This window comes from Lipotes vexillifer, unplaced genomic scaffold, assembly GCF_000442215.2.
Source record: "Lipotes vexillifer unplaced genomic scaffold, Lipotes_vexillifer_v1.1 scaffold636, whole genome shotgun sequence".
In the NCBI taxonomy this organism is placed as follows: Eukaryota; Metazoa; Chordata; class Mammalia; order Artiodactyla; family Lipotidae; genus Lipotes; species Lipotes vexillifer.
In genome coordinates this window covers 622,083-638,733 of record NW_006786547.1, presented here as the reverse complement: position 1 = coordinate 638,733, position 16,651 = coordinate 622,083, and the positions used below count along the sequence as shown (strand labels likewise).

Genomic DNA, 16,651 nt, shown 5'->3' with positions numbered 1-16,651 from the left:
AGCGTCGTGCACCTGTGACCTCCTCCAGGGCTGAACCAGCTGGGGGTCAAGCCCCAGGACCCTTGGGAATCAGAGAGTGGGACTGCAGACTGTTGGCACTGAGCTCTGGGCTGACCAGCTCAGCCAGCGGGCAGCAGAGACAGACCTGTGGCACTCTGGCCTTGGGAGTCTGGCCCAGGGTGGGAGGACCAGGAGCCCTCCTCTCAGCTGCACCACAAGCAATCCCTAGGTCTCAAAGCCTAGGAGTGGGACCAGCAGGAAGGATGCAGCAATCCCTCGAGCTGGGCTGAGGAGGGAGGGCTTTCCGGAGGGGGCTTTCAAGGATGAGTTTGCTGGGCAGCAGGAAGGGAATTTATGGCAGAGCAAACCTCAGAAGCCAAGGCACATGAAAAGGGAAAGGGTGTGATGTTTGGTGTGGCCAAGCTTGGGAAGACCCCGGGCTGGTGGGACAGAAGGAGCTGAGCTGGAGGGATGGAAAAGCTGCAGAGGGCTGCGTGCTGGGCCTGGGGGCTTGCATGCTTGGCAATGGGGAGCCCACGGAGGGTGCAGGGCAGGCAGTGACTGCTGCAGGCACTGTATGGGCATCTTGCACTGCAAGAGATGAGGGTCACCATGGAATCCAGGGCTCACATGTGCAGGGAGTTGGGCTGGACCTCAGCCTGAGGGCCTAACACTTTTGGTTAGCAAGGGGGCTAGATGCTCAAGGTGACAAGAAGACAGCCATCCTTTGTCACCCTGTCACTGCGTGCCCAGGTCTCTGCTAGGCACTCCCTATTTGAGGCAAACTTAGTTTTGTTTTCTGGTTTTTTTTTTTTGCGGTACATGGGCCTCTCACTGTTGTGGCCTCTCCTGTTGCGGAGCACAGGCTCCGGAGGCGCAGGATCAACGGCCATGGCTCACGGGCCCAGCCGCTCCATGGCATGTGGGATCCTCCCAGACCAGGACACGAACCCATGTCCCCTGCATCAGCAGGCAGACTCTCAACCACTGCACCACCAGGGAAACCCTTCTGTTTTTTTTAAAGTAAATTTATTTATTTACTTTTGGTTGCATTGGGTCTTCGTTGCTGCGCACTGGCTTTCTCTAGTTGCGGTGAGCGGGTGGGGAGGGCTACTCTCTGTTGCGGTGCGCGGTCTTCTCATTGCCATGGCTTCTCGTTGCAGAGCACGGGCTCTAGGCGTGCAGGCTTCAGTAGTTGTGACACCGAGGGCTCAGTAGTTATGGCGCATGGGCTTCGTTGCTCCGCAGCATATGGGATCTACCCACGGGTTGGACAAGGAAGAAACCAAGTTCCAGGATGAGAGAGGGTCGTGCACCTGGTGGGCGCTGTGAGGTCAGCAACAATATTTTTCATGATTATTAAAACGCTCTTGGCTAAAATAGCAGCTATGAATCTCCTGAAGCAGGCCGTGGCACCCCGCCCCCTGTGCTCCATCCCGGTCCTCCCGTGCCCCCTCCCCCAGGCGCTTCGCAGCACTCCGCCCTCCCTCCGTGCCAACCCTATTCTCCTTGGCCTGTAAACGGCTGCAAGCGCCGCGAGGCTGGGCGGGGTCGAGCAGGAGGGCGGGGCCCGGGTGGGCGGGGCGGGGCTTCCTCGACGCCCTGTGCGTCGTCCTGGCACCGCCTTCGCGCTCCGTCTCCGCCTGGCGCGGGCTGCGGCGCAGTTGCCGGGAACCTCTGCGGGGCGGCGGCGGCGTTTCCGGGGAGCCGGTTGGCGGGCGGACCCGGCTCCTGTGCGGGGCGGAAGTGGGCGGCTGCGGTCCGAGGGGAGCCGCGCTGCGGGCGGAATCTGGCCGAGCTGGAGGGCGCCGGGGAGCGGAGCTTGGGGGGCCCCCGAGGCCCGGGCGAGCGGACAGCTGCGGGGCCTGCGGCGAGCGCGGCGGTGCCCGGGGAGCGCGGAGGAGATGGGGCGCCGAGCCGGATTGGGGCCGGGGCGTCGGCCATGTTCGCGGGGCTGCAGGACCTGGGCGTGGCCAACGGCGAGGACCTGAAGGAGACGCTGACCAACTGCACTGAGCCGCTCAAAGCCATCGAGCAGTTCCAGGTGGAGCCGGTTGGAGGGGCCGGGTGGAGAGGCCGAAAGTCTGGGTGTGAGTCCGGCGGGGGGCGAGGTCGCGTGGGAAAGCGGGCAGATTTCTCTCCCTCCCGATCGCTGAGTCTGTTCCCCGGGCTGGAGGAACCAAGTGTCCTGAGTTGGGACTACGTCGACGGACATCTGAGTGGTTTCCAATTTTTGCAGTTACAGCCAGCGCGGCTGGGAACATCCTTGTCCCTGCCTCCTTGTGTACTCAGGGCATCCGGAGTGCCTGGCCAGACGGGGCTGTGACTGAGGTTTCTCTTGTCGCCCGAAGAGTCAGATCGAGCTCTGCTTCTTTAGACAGAAAATGGCGTGCTGCTGCCCTCCCTGCAGTCGGCCTTGCCCTTCTTGGACCTGCACGGGACGCCCCGACTGGAATTCCACCAGTCAGTGTTTGATGAGCTTCGGGACAAGCTGCTGGAGCGCGTGTCAGCCATTGCCACAGAGGGGAAGGCCGAGGAGAGGTAAGTGGGCGGTGAGATGGGCAGCCCCCTCCCCAGCCCGGGAACTGAATGTGCCCCGGTGGCTACACATCCCTACTGAAAAAGGGGCCGCCTGTGCACATCACCCACCGGTCTGGGGACAGGCAGGGAGCTGCTTCCGACTTGGTCCTGGGCTGCTCCCTCAGTGCTGAGAGTCCTTCCAGGTACAAGAAACTCGAGGACCTTCTGGAGAAGAGCTTTTCTCTGGTGAAGATGCCATCTCTGCAGCCAGTGGTGATGTGCGTCATGAAACACTTGCCCAAGGTAACAGCCGCAGGACCAGCTTGACCTGGGGAGGTTTCCTGAGCTGCCTGCCTCAGCAACGAATGGCAGCTCTGGAGCACGCTCCCCACGCTGGCTTCTCCCTGAGCCGAGCCGCGTGTTGACCGAAGCTTGGCACAAGCTCTGGAGCGTGGCGCCCTTTCTGGGAAAAAGCTGTCTGTGGGCGGCACGGCTCCTGCCCTGTCAGGGCCTCGGGGGGCCGGTCACGGGTGCCGCTGTCAGTTGGGGCTGGGCTGGCTGTGGCCTCTGCTGTGGGGGGCTGAGGCCTGCCGGCTTGTCTTGAGGGAGACCCCTGGGGCACAGGTGCTGCTCACAGGTGGGCTCTGGGGTCACGTAGGTTCCTGAGAAGAAGCTGAAGCTGGTGATGGCCGACAAGGAGCTGTACCGGGCCTGCGCCGTTGAGGTGAAGCGGCAGATCTGGCAGGACAACCAGGCGCTCTTTGGCGACGAGGTCTCCCCGCTGCTGAAACAGTACATCGTGGAAAAGGAGAGCGCGCTCTTCAGCGCGGAGCTGTCCGTCCTGCATAATTTCTTCAGCCCTTCCCCCAAGACCAGGCGCCAGGGCGAGGTGAGGCGGCGGGGGTGTGTGTGCAGGGCCTCACCCTGAAGCCCTAGAAGCCTGAAGCCTAGAAGCCCTGAAGCCGGCGTGTCTGCTTCTAGAGGCTGGGCTCGGATGTGGGGCTGGCAAGGGGCATTGCAGCACTGCGCCTGGGTGTGGGTCTCTGGTCTTTTCTGCGTACTTTGAGCTCGGCAGCTTGGCCGGCCCCTCAAGCTAAGCTCTCTGTGTCTTCTTTCAGCCCTGGGAGTTTTTCTGTTTCTGTGTTTGATTCATTCCTCGCTTCAACAAATGCTCTTTTTTTTTAAACAAATGTATTTATTCATTTATGGCTCTGTTAGGTCTTCGTTGCTGTGCGCAGGCTTCTCATTGTCGTGGCTTCTCTTGTTGCGGAGCACGGGCTATAGGCGCGCAGGCTTCAGTCTTTGGGGTACACGTGCTCCGTAGTTGTGGCTCATGGGCTCTAGGAGCGCAAAGGAGCTTGGGGGGCCCCCGAGGCCCGGGCGAGCGGACAGCTGCGGGGCCTGCGGCGAGCGCGGCGGTGCCCGGGGAGCGCGGAGGAGATGGGGCGCCGAGCCGGATTGGGGCCGGGGCGTCGGCCATGTTCGCGGGGCTGCAGGACCTGGGCGTGGCCAACGGCGAGGACCTGAAGGAGACGCTGACCAACTGCACTGAGCCGCTCAAAGCCATCGAGCAGTTCCAGGTGGAGCCGGTTGGAGGGGCCGGGTGGAGAGGCCGAAAGTCTGGGTGTGAGTCCGGCGGGGGGCGAGGTCGCGTGGGAAAGCGGGCAGATTTCTCTCCCTCCCGATCGCTGAGTCTGTTCCCCGGGCTGGAGGAACCAAGTGTCCTGAGTTGGGACTACGTCGACGGACATCTGAGTGGTTTCCAATTTTTGCAGTTACAGCCAGCGCGGCTGGGAACATCCTTGTCCCTGCCTCCTTGTGTACTCAGGGCATCCGGAGTGCCTGGCCAGACGGGGCTGTGACTGAGGTTTCTCTTGTCGCCCGAAGAGTCAGATCGAGCTCTGCTTCTTTAGACAGAAAATGGCGTGCTGCTGCCCTCCCTGCAGTCGGCCTTGCCCTTCTTGGACCTGCACGGGACGCCCCGACTGGAATTCCACCAGTCAGTGTTTGATGAGCTTCGGGACAAGCTGCTGGAGCGCGTGTCAGCCATTGCCACAGAGGGGAAGGCCGAGGAGAGGTAAGTGGGCGGTGAGATGGGCAGCCCCCTCCCCAGCCCGGGAACTGAATGTGCCCCGGTGGCTACACATCCCTACTGAAAAAGGGGCCGCCTGTGCACATCACCCACCGGTCTGGGGACAGGCAGGGAGCTGCTTCCGACTTGGTCCTGGGCTGCTCCCTCAGTGCTGAGAGTCCTTCCAGGTACAAGAAACTCGAGGACCTTCTGGAGAAGAGCTTTTCTCTGGTGAAGATGCCATCTCTGCAGCCAGTGGTGATGTGCGTCATGAAACACTTGCCCAAGGTAACAGCCGCAGGACCAGCTTGACCTGGGGAGGTTTCCTGAGCTGCCTGCCTCAGCAACGAATGGCAGCTCTGGAGCACGCTCCCCACGCTGGCTTCTCCCTGAGCCGAGCCGCGTGTTGACCGAAGCTTGGCACAAGCTCTGGAGCGTGGCGCCCTTTCTGGGAAAAAGCTGTCTGTGGGCGGCACGGCTCCTGCCCTGTCAGGGCCTCGGGGGGCCGGTCACGGGTGCCGCTGTCAGTTGGGGCTGGGCTGGCTGTGGCCTCTGCTGTGGGGGGCTGAGGCCTGCCGGCTTGTCTTGAGGGAGACCCCTGGGGCACAGGTGCTGCTCACAGGTGGGCTCTGGGGTCACGTAGGTTCCTGAGAAGAAGCTGAAGCTGGTGATGGCCGACAAGGAGCTGTACCGGGCCTGCGCCGTTGAGGTGAAGCGGCAGATCTGGCAGGACAACCAGGCGCTCTTTGGCGACGAGGTCTCCCCGCTGCTGAAACAGTACATCGTGGAAAAGGAGAGCGCGCTCTTCAGCGCGGAGCTGTCCGTCCTGCATAATTTCTTCAGCCCTTCCCCCAAGACCAGGCGCCAGGGCGAGGTGAGGCGGCGGGGGTGTGTGTGCAGGGCCTCACCCTGAAGCCCTAGAAGCCTGAAGCCTAGAAGCCCTGAAGCCGGCGTGTCTGCTTCTAGAGGCTGGGCTCGGATGTGGGGCTGGCAAGGGGCATTGCAGCACTGCGCCTGGGTGTGGGTCTCTGGTCTTTTCTGCGTACTTTGAGCTCGGCAGCTTGGCCGGCCCCTCAAGCTAAGCTCTCTGTGTCTTCTTTCAGCCCTGGGAGTTTTTCTGTTTCTGTGTTTGATTCATTCCTCGCTTCAACAAATGCTCTTTTTTTTTAAACAAATGTATTTATTCATTTATGGCTCTGTTAGGTCTTCGTTGCTGTGCGCAGGCTTCTCATTGTCGTGGCTTCTCTTGTTGCGGAGCACGGGCTATAGGCGCGCAGGCTTCAGTCTTTGGGGTACACGTGCTCCGTAGTTGTGGCTCATGGGCTCTAGGAGCGCAAACTCAGTAGTTGTGGCGCACGGGCTTAGTCGCTCTGCGGCATGTGGGATCTTCCTGGACCAGGGCTCGAACCCGGGTCTCCTGCGTTGGCAGGCGGGTTCTTAACCGCTGCGCCACCAGGGAAGCCCAACAAATGCTTTTAGGGTGCTGACTCACTGCCCTGGCCCCTGGCCCCTTCAGTGACCCCTGGGGTACTGGGGCACCTGCCTGGGGGTACTGCAGGCTGGTGTGGGGCGAACCCTATGCAGCAGATGTCACATTTTGGTCCCTGAGAGCTGGGGTGGGGGCACAGAGCGATGGGGGCGGAGGGGCGGGGCTGGAGGCCACCGTGGACACTTTGGCCTTTCCTGGTGAGGTGAGGGTCCCTGGCCTGGTTCCAGGATGACCCCTCAACCTGGGAGGGAGGTGATGGTAAGAGGCCAAACGCTGGCCGAGGAGTGTTTGATGTTGCCCCGTGTTCTTTCACCGCCAGCCTCTCGCCTGGGGTTTTGTGTGTGTGGCCTGAGGTGGGTCCTCACCTTGCGTTTTCTCTCAGAGGTCGGGCCGCGCCGGAGCCTTGGCCGCGTGGCCCCGGGGGCCCTGGCCTTGGAGCCCCGCCAGCGTAAAGGGAGGGCGCCCCGCCGTCCTCGGGTGGGTTGGGCCTTGGGGCTGTGGCTCTGTGCCCAGCAGGCCAGGCCGTGGTCAGGCTGGAGTGCGCGCCTGTCTCCGTGTTAGAGGTGCCGGTACGTCGGCGCCGAGACTCGGGTGGTGCTCTATGCCTGCCCCACTGTTGGGGTACCAGGGCCTGGGGAAGGTGGGCTCCCGTCCCTGCTGACCTCCCCACTCGCTGCATGCAGCCTGTTGGGCTGCCTTGGCGTCTGTCACCCCAGGTGGCCCTGTGCATCCTTATGGCCAGTGTGCCCCAAGCGGGGCCCCCTCCTGTTGGCTGCCGCCTTGGCAGGAGCCTCCCAAATAGGGGCAGGGTGTGGAGGGGGGTGGCGGCGGCCGCCGGGAGAAGGTGGGAGTGGGGTGGCTGCGGCAGGGCCTTGAGCAGACGCTGGGCGAGGCGGTGCCGCCCATCTTCATCTGGGCCCGAGTCCCCCACGCCACCGGCTGCCCCGCCCGCCGACTCTGGTGGAGTCTGGGACCCGGGCTGACGGCCTCTCAGAGGAGCCGCAGGGCCTGATGGGTTCGCTTCCTCAAAGACAAGAAACGTTGCCACCCAGCGCCAGTTGATGTTTTGTGAGAGAGGAAGCTTAGCGCCACAAGGCTGTGGCGTGTGCGAGGCCGGCCCGCTGTCCCAGCAGGTGGTGCAGAGGCTGACCCGGATGGTGGGCCGCAACGTGAAACTGTACGACATGGTCCTGCAGTTCCTGCGCACGCTCTCCCTGCGCCCCCGCAACGTGCACTACTGCACGCTGCGTGCCGAGCTGCTCATGTCCCTGCATGACCTGGACGTCGGCGACATCTGCTCCGTGGACCCCTGCCACAAGGTGGGCACCTGCCCTGCCCTTGCTGGTCTCCCCCTCGGCTTCTCTTTCCCCTCCCCTTGGATGTGGCGGTCCAGGCACGTGGGCTCCGCCCTAGCCCCTGTGCCACCTCTGCCCACTCGGCTGGGGGACCGTGATGTCCCCTGGACGCCTGACCCAGAGCCAGCTGCGCCCCGCCCCCTCCGGTCTCTCTGGGGCCTCTGGCCCTCCCCTGCCCCAGAGCCCTCGGGGGCTGCTCACTGGGGAGCTCTGTGTTCAGGTACAGGGCTTTCTGCACTGCCCTTGTCCTGGCATAGGTGCCGTGCGGCCCCAGACGGCGTCCCTTCCCAAGGGCTTCGCAGCATCACGCTCTGAGCCTGCACTGCCCCCCCGCCCAGTGGGGGCCCTGGAGGGGCCCATTTCAGAACAAAACGCCCATTTTGCCCCGTTCTTGCACCACCTGGCCTGTGGGGATGTGGGCACTTGGGCCTGTTTCCTTCGTGCTGTCCCATTCCTGGGGACAAGCCATGCCTCGGCGACTCGAGGTGGGGGTCCCGATGTTCGCCCAAGGCTCAAGAAAGCTCAGGCAGTGGTGAGTGCTGCCTGGAGGCTGCAGTCTCTGGCCGAGTCCTGACCACGCCTCCTCCCCGCAGTTCACATGGTGCCTGGACGCTTGCATCCGAGAGCGCTTCGTGGACAGCAAGAGGGCCCGGGAGCTGCAGGGCTTCCTTGACGGAGTGAAGAAGGGGCAGGAGCAGGTCCTGGGGTGAGGGTCGGCCTTGTGCCGGGTCCTGGCCACGGGCGCCCGGACGAGCCTGCTGTGGCCGCGGTCGGGAGCGGCTGTTTCTTCCAGTACATTTTAGGAGGACTGGTTGGCGCCCGTGCCCACGGCTGAGAGGCTCGGCTGCTGGGGTGAGGCCGTCGCCATCCCAGGCGAGCTGGGCGCCTGGGCTGGGGCTCTGGTGTCTGCAGCCGCGTGGGGCCTACCTGTGAGCTGAGAGGCCCGCCGCACCTGGAGGTGGTGGGATCTGGCTTCCGGCAGGGCCCTCTCTGGGTGCGCTCCGCCTGGCCTCCTGTCTCAGCTCCTCGTTCCTGGAATTGTCTCTGTGGGAACCTGATTGGATTTGTGGAGTCTGGGTCAGGTTCTCAACCAGGGTTGGACCTTAATTCTTTAAAAAACTATTCGATGCTTAAGTTTGCTAAGAAGTTAAGGGCAAGTTACGAACCACAAGCTCGTGGAAGGCGGTCCTGGGTGGCGTGGCCTTTGCCCACGCGGAAGGGCCGTCTCCTCGGGTCAGTGGCTTGGTGGGCCGGGAGCGCCCCTCACTGACGCCGCGGGCACGTCCTCACAGGGACCTGTCCATGATCCTGTGTGATCCCTTCGCCATCAACACCTTGTCGCTGAGCACGGTCAGGCACCTGCAGGAGCTGGTGGGCCAGGAGCTGCTGCCCAGGGTGAGTGCACCCGGCTGGCCGCATGCTGCCTTCTGTGGGACATGTGGGTGTGGACCCCTGGCACCCGGGTCCCAGCCGGCCCTGGGGAGAGCACACACACCCACCAGGTGGAGGGCATGTGCAGCCAGAGCCCCTGGCTGAGTGCGGTCTGGGCGGGAAGCTCAGGTGAGCACGGCCAAGGCCTGTGTCTCCCTACAGGACAGCCCGGATCTCCTCTTGCTGCTCCGGCTGCTGGCGCTGGGCCAGGGGGCATGGGACATGATCGACAGCCAGGTCTTCAAGGAACCCAAGATGGTAACGGGGTCAGGCGGGCTCCTTCCCGCTGCCTTCTCGAGGGGCTGTGGAGTGGGGTTGGGGAGGTGGGCAGGAGGACGGGCCCCAGGCCCACGTCCGGGAGGAAGAACGGAGGAAGGGGGCTGAGGGGCAGGGACGGTGCAGGACAGCTCTCGGGCCTCTGCCCCAGGAGGTGGAGCTGGTCACCAGGTTCCTGCCCACGCTCATGTCCTTCGTGGTGGACGACCACGCCTTCAACGTGGATCAGAAGCTCCCGGCCGAGGAGAAGGCCCCGGTCTCGTACCCGAGCGCGCTGCCAGAGACGTTCACCAAGTACGGGCTGTGGGCACTGGGTGGGAGGGCCTTCCCCTCGGGCTCCCTCGGGGCTGACGGTGCTCGGGCGCAGGTTCCTGCAGGAGCAGCGCGTGGCCTGCGAGGTGGGGCTGTACTACGTGCTGCACATCACCAAGCAGAGGAACAAGAACGCGCTCCTGCGCCTGCTCCCGGGGCTCGGTGAGTCACGTGGGCGGCGGGGCCCAGCCGTGTCCTCTCACAGACGCCCTCGGCTCTTGCCGCAGCCCACGTTTGCGAAGAGCCACCTTAATCTTTTCCTAAGGGGTGAGAGGTGTGGAGCCCCTCAAGTCCTCAGACCATTGAGAGAGCACCCCCTCCGCGGTGGTGAAGAGGCCGCTTCCCCTCCTGGGAGCCTTGCTCTGCCTGGGGTGCGGGGTGCAAGGCAGGAAGACGAGGGAGGGATCTCAGTGGAGCCCTTCAAGGGTAAGGGAGCGCCCGGCCGGCCCGCCGCACAAGACAGGCCCGGAGCCTCTGCTGGCCCGGCCCCGGTCTCCTGTGAGGCATTGCGGCTTCCTGGGGAGGATCTCACGCTTCACTGTCTGACAGTGGTGCGTGCTGTTTCCCGACTTTTCCGCGTGGGGGAAGCGGCCCATTGTGGGTATTAGTTTCTACCCAGCCACCACCTAACTGATCAACAGGAACTTACTCTTACGGTTCTGGGGGTCAGAAGTCTGCAGTGCGTCTCCCAGGGCTAAAGTCAGGTGTGGGCAGGGCTGGCTCCTCCTGGGGCTCCAGGGAGAAGCCCCTTCTTGTCTCCTCCAGCTTCTGGGAGCCGCGTCCTTGGCTCCTGGCCCCTTCAGTTCATCTGTCCAGCTTCTCCCGTCCTCCTGTCTCTGGCTTTGACTCCCGCCTCCCGCCTTCCTCTTCCAAGGACCCGTCTGTGATCACCGTGGGCCCACCCGGGGCATGCAGGACCATCTTCCGTCTCGGGGCCCGGTGCCCCTCAGGTGGCGCGTTCACAGGCTTCTGCGTCAGCACGTGGCGATCTCAGGGGCGCCAGCTTGCCTGTCTGTTTCGGGGGCTTCCAGGAGCACAGTCATAAGGAACTTGGATTTGCCTCATTCTTTCTACTCACTTTTGAACGTCTGTATCTTTCTTGTTTAATTGTGTCTGTAGACACAGGATGTCCTGGGAGGCGGGAGCATCCGTGTCTCCCAGCCGTGAGCTGCCGCCTGGGGGGCTGGGGTGCAGGTCTTCAATCACGTTCAGGGAGAGCGATCTCGTTCTTTGGTGTAACTGGTAGGTTCTAGTAAGAAAGGATGTTGGTTTTTAAAATTATTTACTTTTAAACTTTTTTTTGGTGGGAGTTTTTGATGAAACCTAAGTAAAGAGCACAGGATCGTGAAGGCCAGTGCCCATCGCCCACCTGCACGGGGGTACACATGCGGCTGCCGTCCTGTCCGCTCAGCGGTCTGTACGTAAACCCGGCAGACTGGCTTGGCACGATGCAGCAGGTGTCTCTACAGAAGACAGACTCTTAAAAACCACGACCTAGGCACGTGGTTGGTTGGGGTCCAGGTCCTGACGGTGGCCGCGTTGCCCCAGTTGTCATATAACGTTTTTGTGCGGATGGTCTGTTCAAGTCAGGAGTCAAACAAGGGCTTCCCTTCACCTGGCTTCTCCGGCTGCCTCTCAGGTCTTGTGGTCTGTAGGGCTACGTGGGGTTTGCTGGGGGAACCAGGGCATTTGTTCCCCGGTCGAGACTTTGCTGGCAGCGTCCCTTGGTGCAGTGACCGTGTGCCCGCCCGAGTGTCCTGTAAACCGGCTGCGAGGCCAGCCGAGTTCCCGGTCAGCTGTGCAGCAGGAGCACACCCTGGGCGCGTCCGGTGGGGTCGCGCGTCTCCCACTGCGTTAGGGGCTCGGTGGCTGGGGTCGCATCGGCATTTCTGTCTCAGCTGCTGTGCCTGCCTGCGTGCGCTCGGCGGTGTTGCTGGTGATCGCTGCGATCGGTTGGTAGTTACTCTCGCCATCTCTTCTGAGGTTTGATGGCCGTGGCTTCAAAAAAAGAAGGCCCGTTTGCTCCATTCTCTCCTCTAGAGCCTGTGGTCTGGTAGACCTGCCGGGCCGGCCCTCGGCACTTGTGTGTCTCCTCTTGCTACCGGCCCGTTCAGCTTTCCCTCTGCTGGAGTCCACTTCATCCTGAGCCCCTTGGCCGCTGGGCAGAGCCACCCGTGATGGGCTCTCGTCCCCTCCCCCAACCCTTGCCCTGGAGCCCTGCCCCCACCGTCTGCTTCCCCCGTCCAGGCCCAGGTTTTGGCCCTCAGGCCCGGGTCGGGGAGGTGGGTGTTGGGCGAGCTGTGCAAGGCCTGCTGTGCTTGCAGTGGAGACCTTCAGCGATCTGGCGTTTGGGGACATCTTCCTGCACCTGCTCACGGGCAACCTGGCGCTGCTGGCGGACGAGTTTGCCCTGGAGGACTTCTGCAGCAGCCTCTTCGATGGCTTTCTCCTCACCGCCTCCCCGAGGTGCCCGTCCTCTCGGTCCACATCTCGGTCGGGGGGCGCCGGGCACAGCTGGGGAGGGGGTGGGAGGGCGGCTCTGCAGCCGCCTGCAGCCCAGCGCGGCCTCTTCCAGGAAGGAGAACGTGCAGCGGCACGTGCTGCGGCTCCTCCTCCACCTGCACCACCGGGTGGCCCCGTCCAAGCTGGAGGCCCTGCAGAAGGCGCTGGAGCCCACAGGCCAGGTGGGTGCCCTCCCCTGCCCCGCCCCAGCCTGGCTGGCGTGCGTGTGCGTGCGTGCGTGTGTGCGAGAGAGAGAGAGAGAGAGAGAGACAGACAGAGAAAGGGAGAGAGGAGAGATCTGTGTGCACGCGCTCTGGGCCTGCCCCGAAGCCACGCGCTTCCCCCCACAGAGTGGAGAGGCGGTGAAGGAGCTGTATTCCCAGCTCGGTGAGAAGCTGGAGCAGCTGGACCGGAGGAAGCCCAGCCCAGCCCAGGCCACAGAGACCCCAGCCCTGGAGCTGCCCCTCCCCAGCGTGCCCGCCCCGGCTGTACTCTGAGGCTCCGCCTGGGGCTGCTCGGGTGGGCAGGGCCCCCGGTGGGGTCGTGTCCCTGGTCGGCCCGGAGAAGAGGCTCCCCTGTGCCTGTGAGAGCACGAGCCCGTCTCTCCTGGAGGTGGACTGACTGTTCCTGGGACTGGGGGTGGGCTGAGCGGAGACCCCGGGGACTGTCCTGTGGGCAGGGCACCCGTGCTCTGCACCTCAGCCTCCCCTGGAACTTGGTCCTGGGAGGTGTGTGCCTCCTGCGTGAATGGGACCGGCCGGCTCCCTGGAGCACAGGCCTGCTGCAGGTCTGCTGCCGCCCGCCAGGCCCCTGGCACTCCCACGCCGTGGAAGGCTGCTTGCTTGTTCCTCCTCGCGTGTGGGTTTCCACTGCTGTCAGGCAGACAGGCAGTATTGGCATTAGGAAAAGGACACCTGTTTTCCAAGGGGCGGGGTGGGGCAGGGGTGGGGCAGGGGCAGGGTTGGCGCCCGGGAGTTTGCTGGGGGCGGGGGTCTGCAGGTGGAGCCCAGCTCTCCAAGGAGCTCCTCCCCTGTTGACAGTCCCGTGTAGCACATGGGGGGGGGAAGCCCAGGCTCCACTGCTGCCTCGATTGACCCTCCGAGCAGCGCGCTCGGCCAGGTGAGGGTTTGCTGCTGCTCATAGTGAGACTTTCACTTTTGTAAATAAAAGGCATTTTGGTAAATCCAGCAGATGAGCTGTTTCTGTGCATGCCCAGGGTTGGTTGCAGTGCAGGCTGGTGAGCGCTTTCCTGGCGCCTTTCTCCGTGGGCACAGTCTGGATGCCCAGCCCCGTCCGGGACAGCAGTTGTGGATGGTGAGGCCTGAGCCTGGCTGCGCTCGGGGCCAAAAGACTCGACACGGTCAGCCCTGGGTGGGCCTCAGTGCCCATCACCAGTGCTGACATGTTGCTGAGGGGCAGGCTGTGTGGAGGTCACTGTGACCTTGACAGGTGCGGCTCTGCAGGTGTCGGGGAGGGACTGGTAGAGATGGTGACTGAGGAAAGCAAAGACCCGGGGGTGTGGGTGTCAGCAGTCGGGAGGAGTGACAAAGGATGAAAAGTGGATGGGGCTTCGGGGGACGGCTGGGGTGTCACTGAGTGGGGGAGGGGGCAGCGCCAGGCCCAGGTGGGCCCCGCGGGAGTGGACGCGTTCCCAGGGTAGAGGTGGGGACCCCCTGGGCTGGGAGGCAGGATGGGGCAGAGGTGGGGCCCGAGGAGAGGATGAGGAAGGAGCTGGGCCGGGGGAGGAGCAAGTGCCCGCACGGGGCCCGCGTGACCCCCCTGAGGCTCACGGTCAAGGGGGACAGAGACCAGTTGGAGGCCAAGCTCCTCCAGCCGGGATGAAGGGACCGGGGACCAGAGGCCCCCAGTGGGCAGGGCTCGTCAGGGGGAGGGCGTGACCTGCAAGGATGGACGGGGTGGGGGTGAGGGCTGCAGCGACGGAGAGCCCCAGGTGGGCCGGTGGGAGGGGGCAGCTGAGCTCAGGGACCCTCTGGGGCTGCGAGGGAGGCGGGAATCCTGAGGCCGGACCGGGCAGGGCTGCGGGGAAGCTGGGGGGTGGGAGATCTGGTCAGAGGAAGGGAGCGTCCACTCGGGAATTCGGGGAGGAGGGAGCACGTGTGAGGTGCGGGCCCTGCCCACCTCCAGGCCAGCAGTTTGGGAACCTGAGCCCACACTGGGCTGGTGGAGGGGTCGTGGGTGGGCAGCGAGGTGAGGGGTCTGCAGAGACCAGGTTGAAAATGTGGACCTGAATTCGGGGCTGGGGACAGGGCTGGACGGGGCACAGGCTCTAGGGAGGGGTGGGAGGGCATCATACGGGCGTGGTGGGCTCGGTCCTGAAGGGTAGGGACTGGTGGGGCCCCCTTCACCCCTGGAGATGGGGGAGAAAGTGCAGAGGAGGCGGGCCTTAGTGCAGGGCTCAGGCTCACCCTTGACCCTGCTGGGGGCAGGCACTCTGAGGCATGACTTTCTTGACTCCTGCCACACACCACGTACAGGCCCCCACCTCACCCAGTGATGGGGCTCTGGACCCCAGCAGGTTTGGGACCAGCATCTGGCAGAAGCAGCTGCCAGCCAGCGCCCCCGCCCCCACCCCTGTGCACCTTTTCCCGCGTCTGCCTGTCAGGGTCCCCTGGGCTTCTCTGTGTCAGAAGCAGCTGGGAGACTAGAAAGCCTGAAGACGCCAGAGACCCCCCCCCCCGCCCTCATGCCGGGGCCGTGGGGCACCAGCAGAGACCTGGACAGGTATCCTTGCGTCCTGGTTCCAGGAAGGCCTGGGCAGGGGCCACATGATGGGTGAGGCCCAAGGGGTCCCTAAGCACCTGGCCCAGCACAGAGAGGGGCAGCGGGTCTCGGGGAGCCAGGCCCGCAGCTGGAGAGGAGGAAGCTGAGAAGCAGTGGTTTCTCAGTGATCCTGCCAGAGGGCATCGGACACACATGGACAGGCAGGAGCCCCATGTTCTGGGGAGGATGGGAACCCCCAAGCCTGTGAGTGACTTCTCCCTGATGCAGGCTGGGCAGGGAGGTGGAGGGAAGCTAGGAAGTGGGGAGGGATGGCACGCTCGGCAGAGGGAGCCGTGTGGGCAGAAGTGTGGAGGATGAGGGACAGGGAGGCTGGAGGATGGGGGCTCAGGACTGCCAGCGCCCGCGGGACACAGTTGAACTCGGGGCCAGGACTGGTCTGGGGGCATTACTGGTTAGCAGACCCGCTCCAGAAGGGAGGGTCATCCAGGCAGGCCAGTCTACACAGAGATGGCAACGGGGGTGGGGGCGGGGCCACATGAAGCTGGTGGCCGGGGAAGGGTCTAGAGTCTCCATCTGCCAACTCTGGGCCCAAGTTCTTTCTAAATTTGCCCTCCGACCAAGGCCGAGTCATGCGTGGGTTCTTTTCCCCAGTCTAGAACTTCCTGCCCTGTCCTGGGGTGGGGGCTCTAGGCTGGGGTACAGGGGAAGACAAAGGGGGAGGCGGAGCGGGGGAGCGCCGTGGAGCCCGGGACCTGGTGGAAGAGGGGGAGGAAAAGGAAACGAGCCCTACTCTGTGAGCACCCAGATTGGGCTTGGGCGGGGGGGAAGAGGGGAGAGGGTTGGAGGACCCCAGCTGGGGGAGGGCCCTGCCCGCCCGCCCGCTCCGCCTCTGCTAACCGGCAGCCTGGACACGCCTATGCCCCTCGCTGTGGGCCCTGCGGGGGACGGGGGGTGGTCAGGCGCAGATGTCCCTGGGGACGTGGGGGGGTCCTGTGGAGGGCAGGCTGAGGAGCAGAGGCACGTGGGACCCCAGGGGAGGCACTGCCCTCGGCCTTACCGGGTGTCCTGGGCCTGGGCTGAGTCAGGAGGGCTGGGAGGGCTTTAAGGTAGGTGACCAACCGGCCGGGGTACCTGGGCGAGTCAGCCAGGCCTCCCCCTCTGGTGCCTCCGTCCAGCCTGAGTCCCGCCCGCGCCACACCCCTGACTCACTTCCTTTGCAAAGAAGCGGAAACCTCCCCAGAGCTTTCTCCGCTCCGGAGGAGGTGTCGCTGCCCCTCTGATCCTGAGCTGACCCAGTGAGGCCCCTGACCCCACCCCATCCCCGCCAGGAAGCCAGCACATTCTGCTTCCTGCGTCGCAGGCCCCAGCCTCTGGCGTGGGCAGGGGCCCGACCTGGGGGGCTGGGGGCGGGCCAGCGAGAGCCTGAGCTGACGCAGCTGCAGGTACTGGGGAGGGCCGGGGGCACCCACCCCGCCTTTCTCCAGCTGTGTCCCCTCGGTGGCTTCATCTCTCCCTCTCCGGGTCTTGTCTTTCTGTCCCTCTTTTCACCCCACCCCCACCCGCCTCTAGGGGGCTCCCTGCCCCCAACTCCATTAGTGTTCCCACTAGAGCGGTGCTGGGAGGCCTGGGCTCAGCTTGGGGACAGGGGCCCATTCTGAAAAGCAGAAGTTCCGGCCAGACCGCGCCCCCCCCCCTCAAGTGTTCGTGGGGGAGGGGCATCTCTGAACTCTGGGGATGCTTTTGGGCCTCTGCTTCCCACGCCCCCCTCTAGGGACCGGAGGGCCCCCGGCGCCTGGCAGTCGAGCTGCATCAGGGGCGGGGTCCGGCCTTGACCCTGCTCCACCCCTAATTGGCGGCAGGTTGGCACCGACTCCGACTCCTCCTCCAGGAAGCCCGGGCGGCCGCCGCCCGATAAAATGCGCCCCCGCCCCCCCCCCCCCCCCCCCCCCCCCC

The 16,651-nt window shown here is 64.3% G+C and overlaps 1 protein-coding gene across 3 annotated transcripts; it reads left to right on the top strand.

Annotated features, from left to right (window-relative positions):
• Window positions 1-1,739: 1,739 nt before the first annotated feature.
• NELFB (negative elongation factor complex member B) lies at window positions 1,740-12,562 on the top strand. Of its 3 annotated transcripts, none has more exons than XM_007458933.1 (13): window positions 1,740-2,044; window positions 2,378-2,541; window positions 2,724-2,823; window positions 3,179-3,409; window positions 7,214-7,399; window positions 8,029-8,141; window positions 8,728-8,830; window positions 9,029-9,124; window positions 9,294-9,436; window positions 9,510-9,616; window positions 11,779-11,920; window positions 12,030-12,138; window positions 12,307-12,562. In XM_007458933.1, exons 1-13 carry the CDS (start codon window positions 1,943-1,945, stop codon window positions 12,451-12,453), a joined length of 1,743 nt encoding a protein of 580 aa, XP_007458995.1. In that variant the 5' UTR covers window positions 1,740-1,942; the 3' UTR covers window positions 12,454-12,562. The 3 variants fall into 3 exon arrangements, with proteins under 3 accessions (XP_007458995.1, XP_007458996.1, XP_007458994.1); XM_007458934.1 differs by lacking the exons at window positions 2,378-2,541; window positions 2,724-2,823; window positions 3,179-3,409 and adding exons at window positions 4,434-4,597; window positions 4,780-4,879; window positions 5,235-5,465 and having other exon boundaries at window positions 2,039-2,044; XM_007458932.1 differs by lacking the exons at window positions 1,740-2,044; window positions 2,378-2,541; window positions 2,724-2,823; window positions 3,179-3,409 and adding exons at window positions 3,990-4,100; window positions 4,434-4,597; window positions 4,780-4,879; window positions 5,235-5,465.
• The last annotated feature ends 4,089 nt before the right edge of the window (window positions 12,563-16,651 follow it).

What these genes read in the sequence shown, in the direction of transcription:
- NELFB (XM_007458933.1), top strand. Translation starts at nt 1,943, where the DNA reads ATGTTCGCGGGGCTGCAGGACCTGGGCGTGGCCAACGGCGAGGACCTG. An exon ending in CCGTGGACCCCTGCCACAAG is followed by an intron (nt 7,400 to 8,028) that starts GTGGGCACCTGC and finishes TCCTCCCCGCAG; the next exon opens with TTCACATGGTGCCTGGACGC. An exon ending in GGGCAGGAGCAGGTCCTGGG is followed by an intron (nt 8,142 to 8,727) that starts GTGAGGGTCGGC and finishes ACGTCCTCACAG; the next exon opens with GGACCTGTCCATGATCCTGT.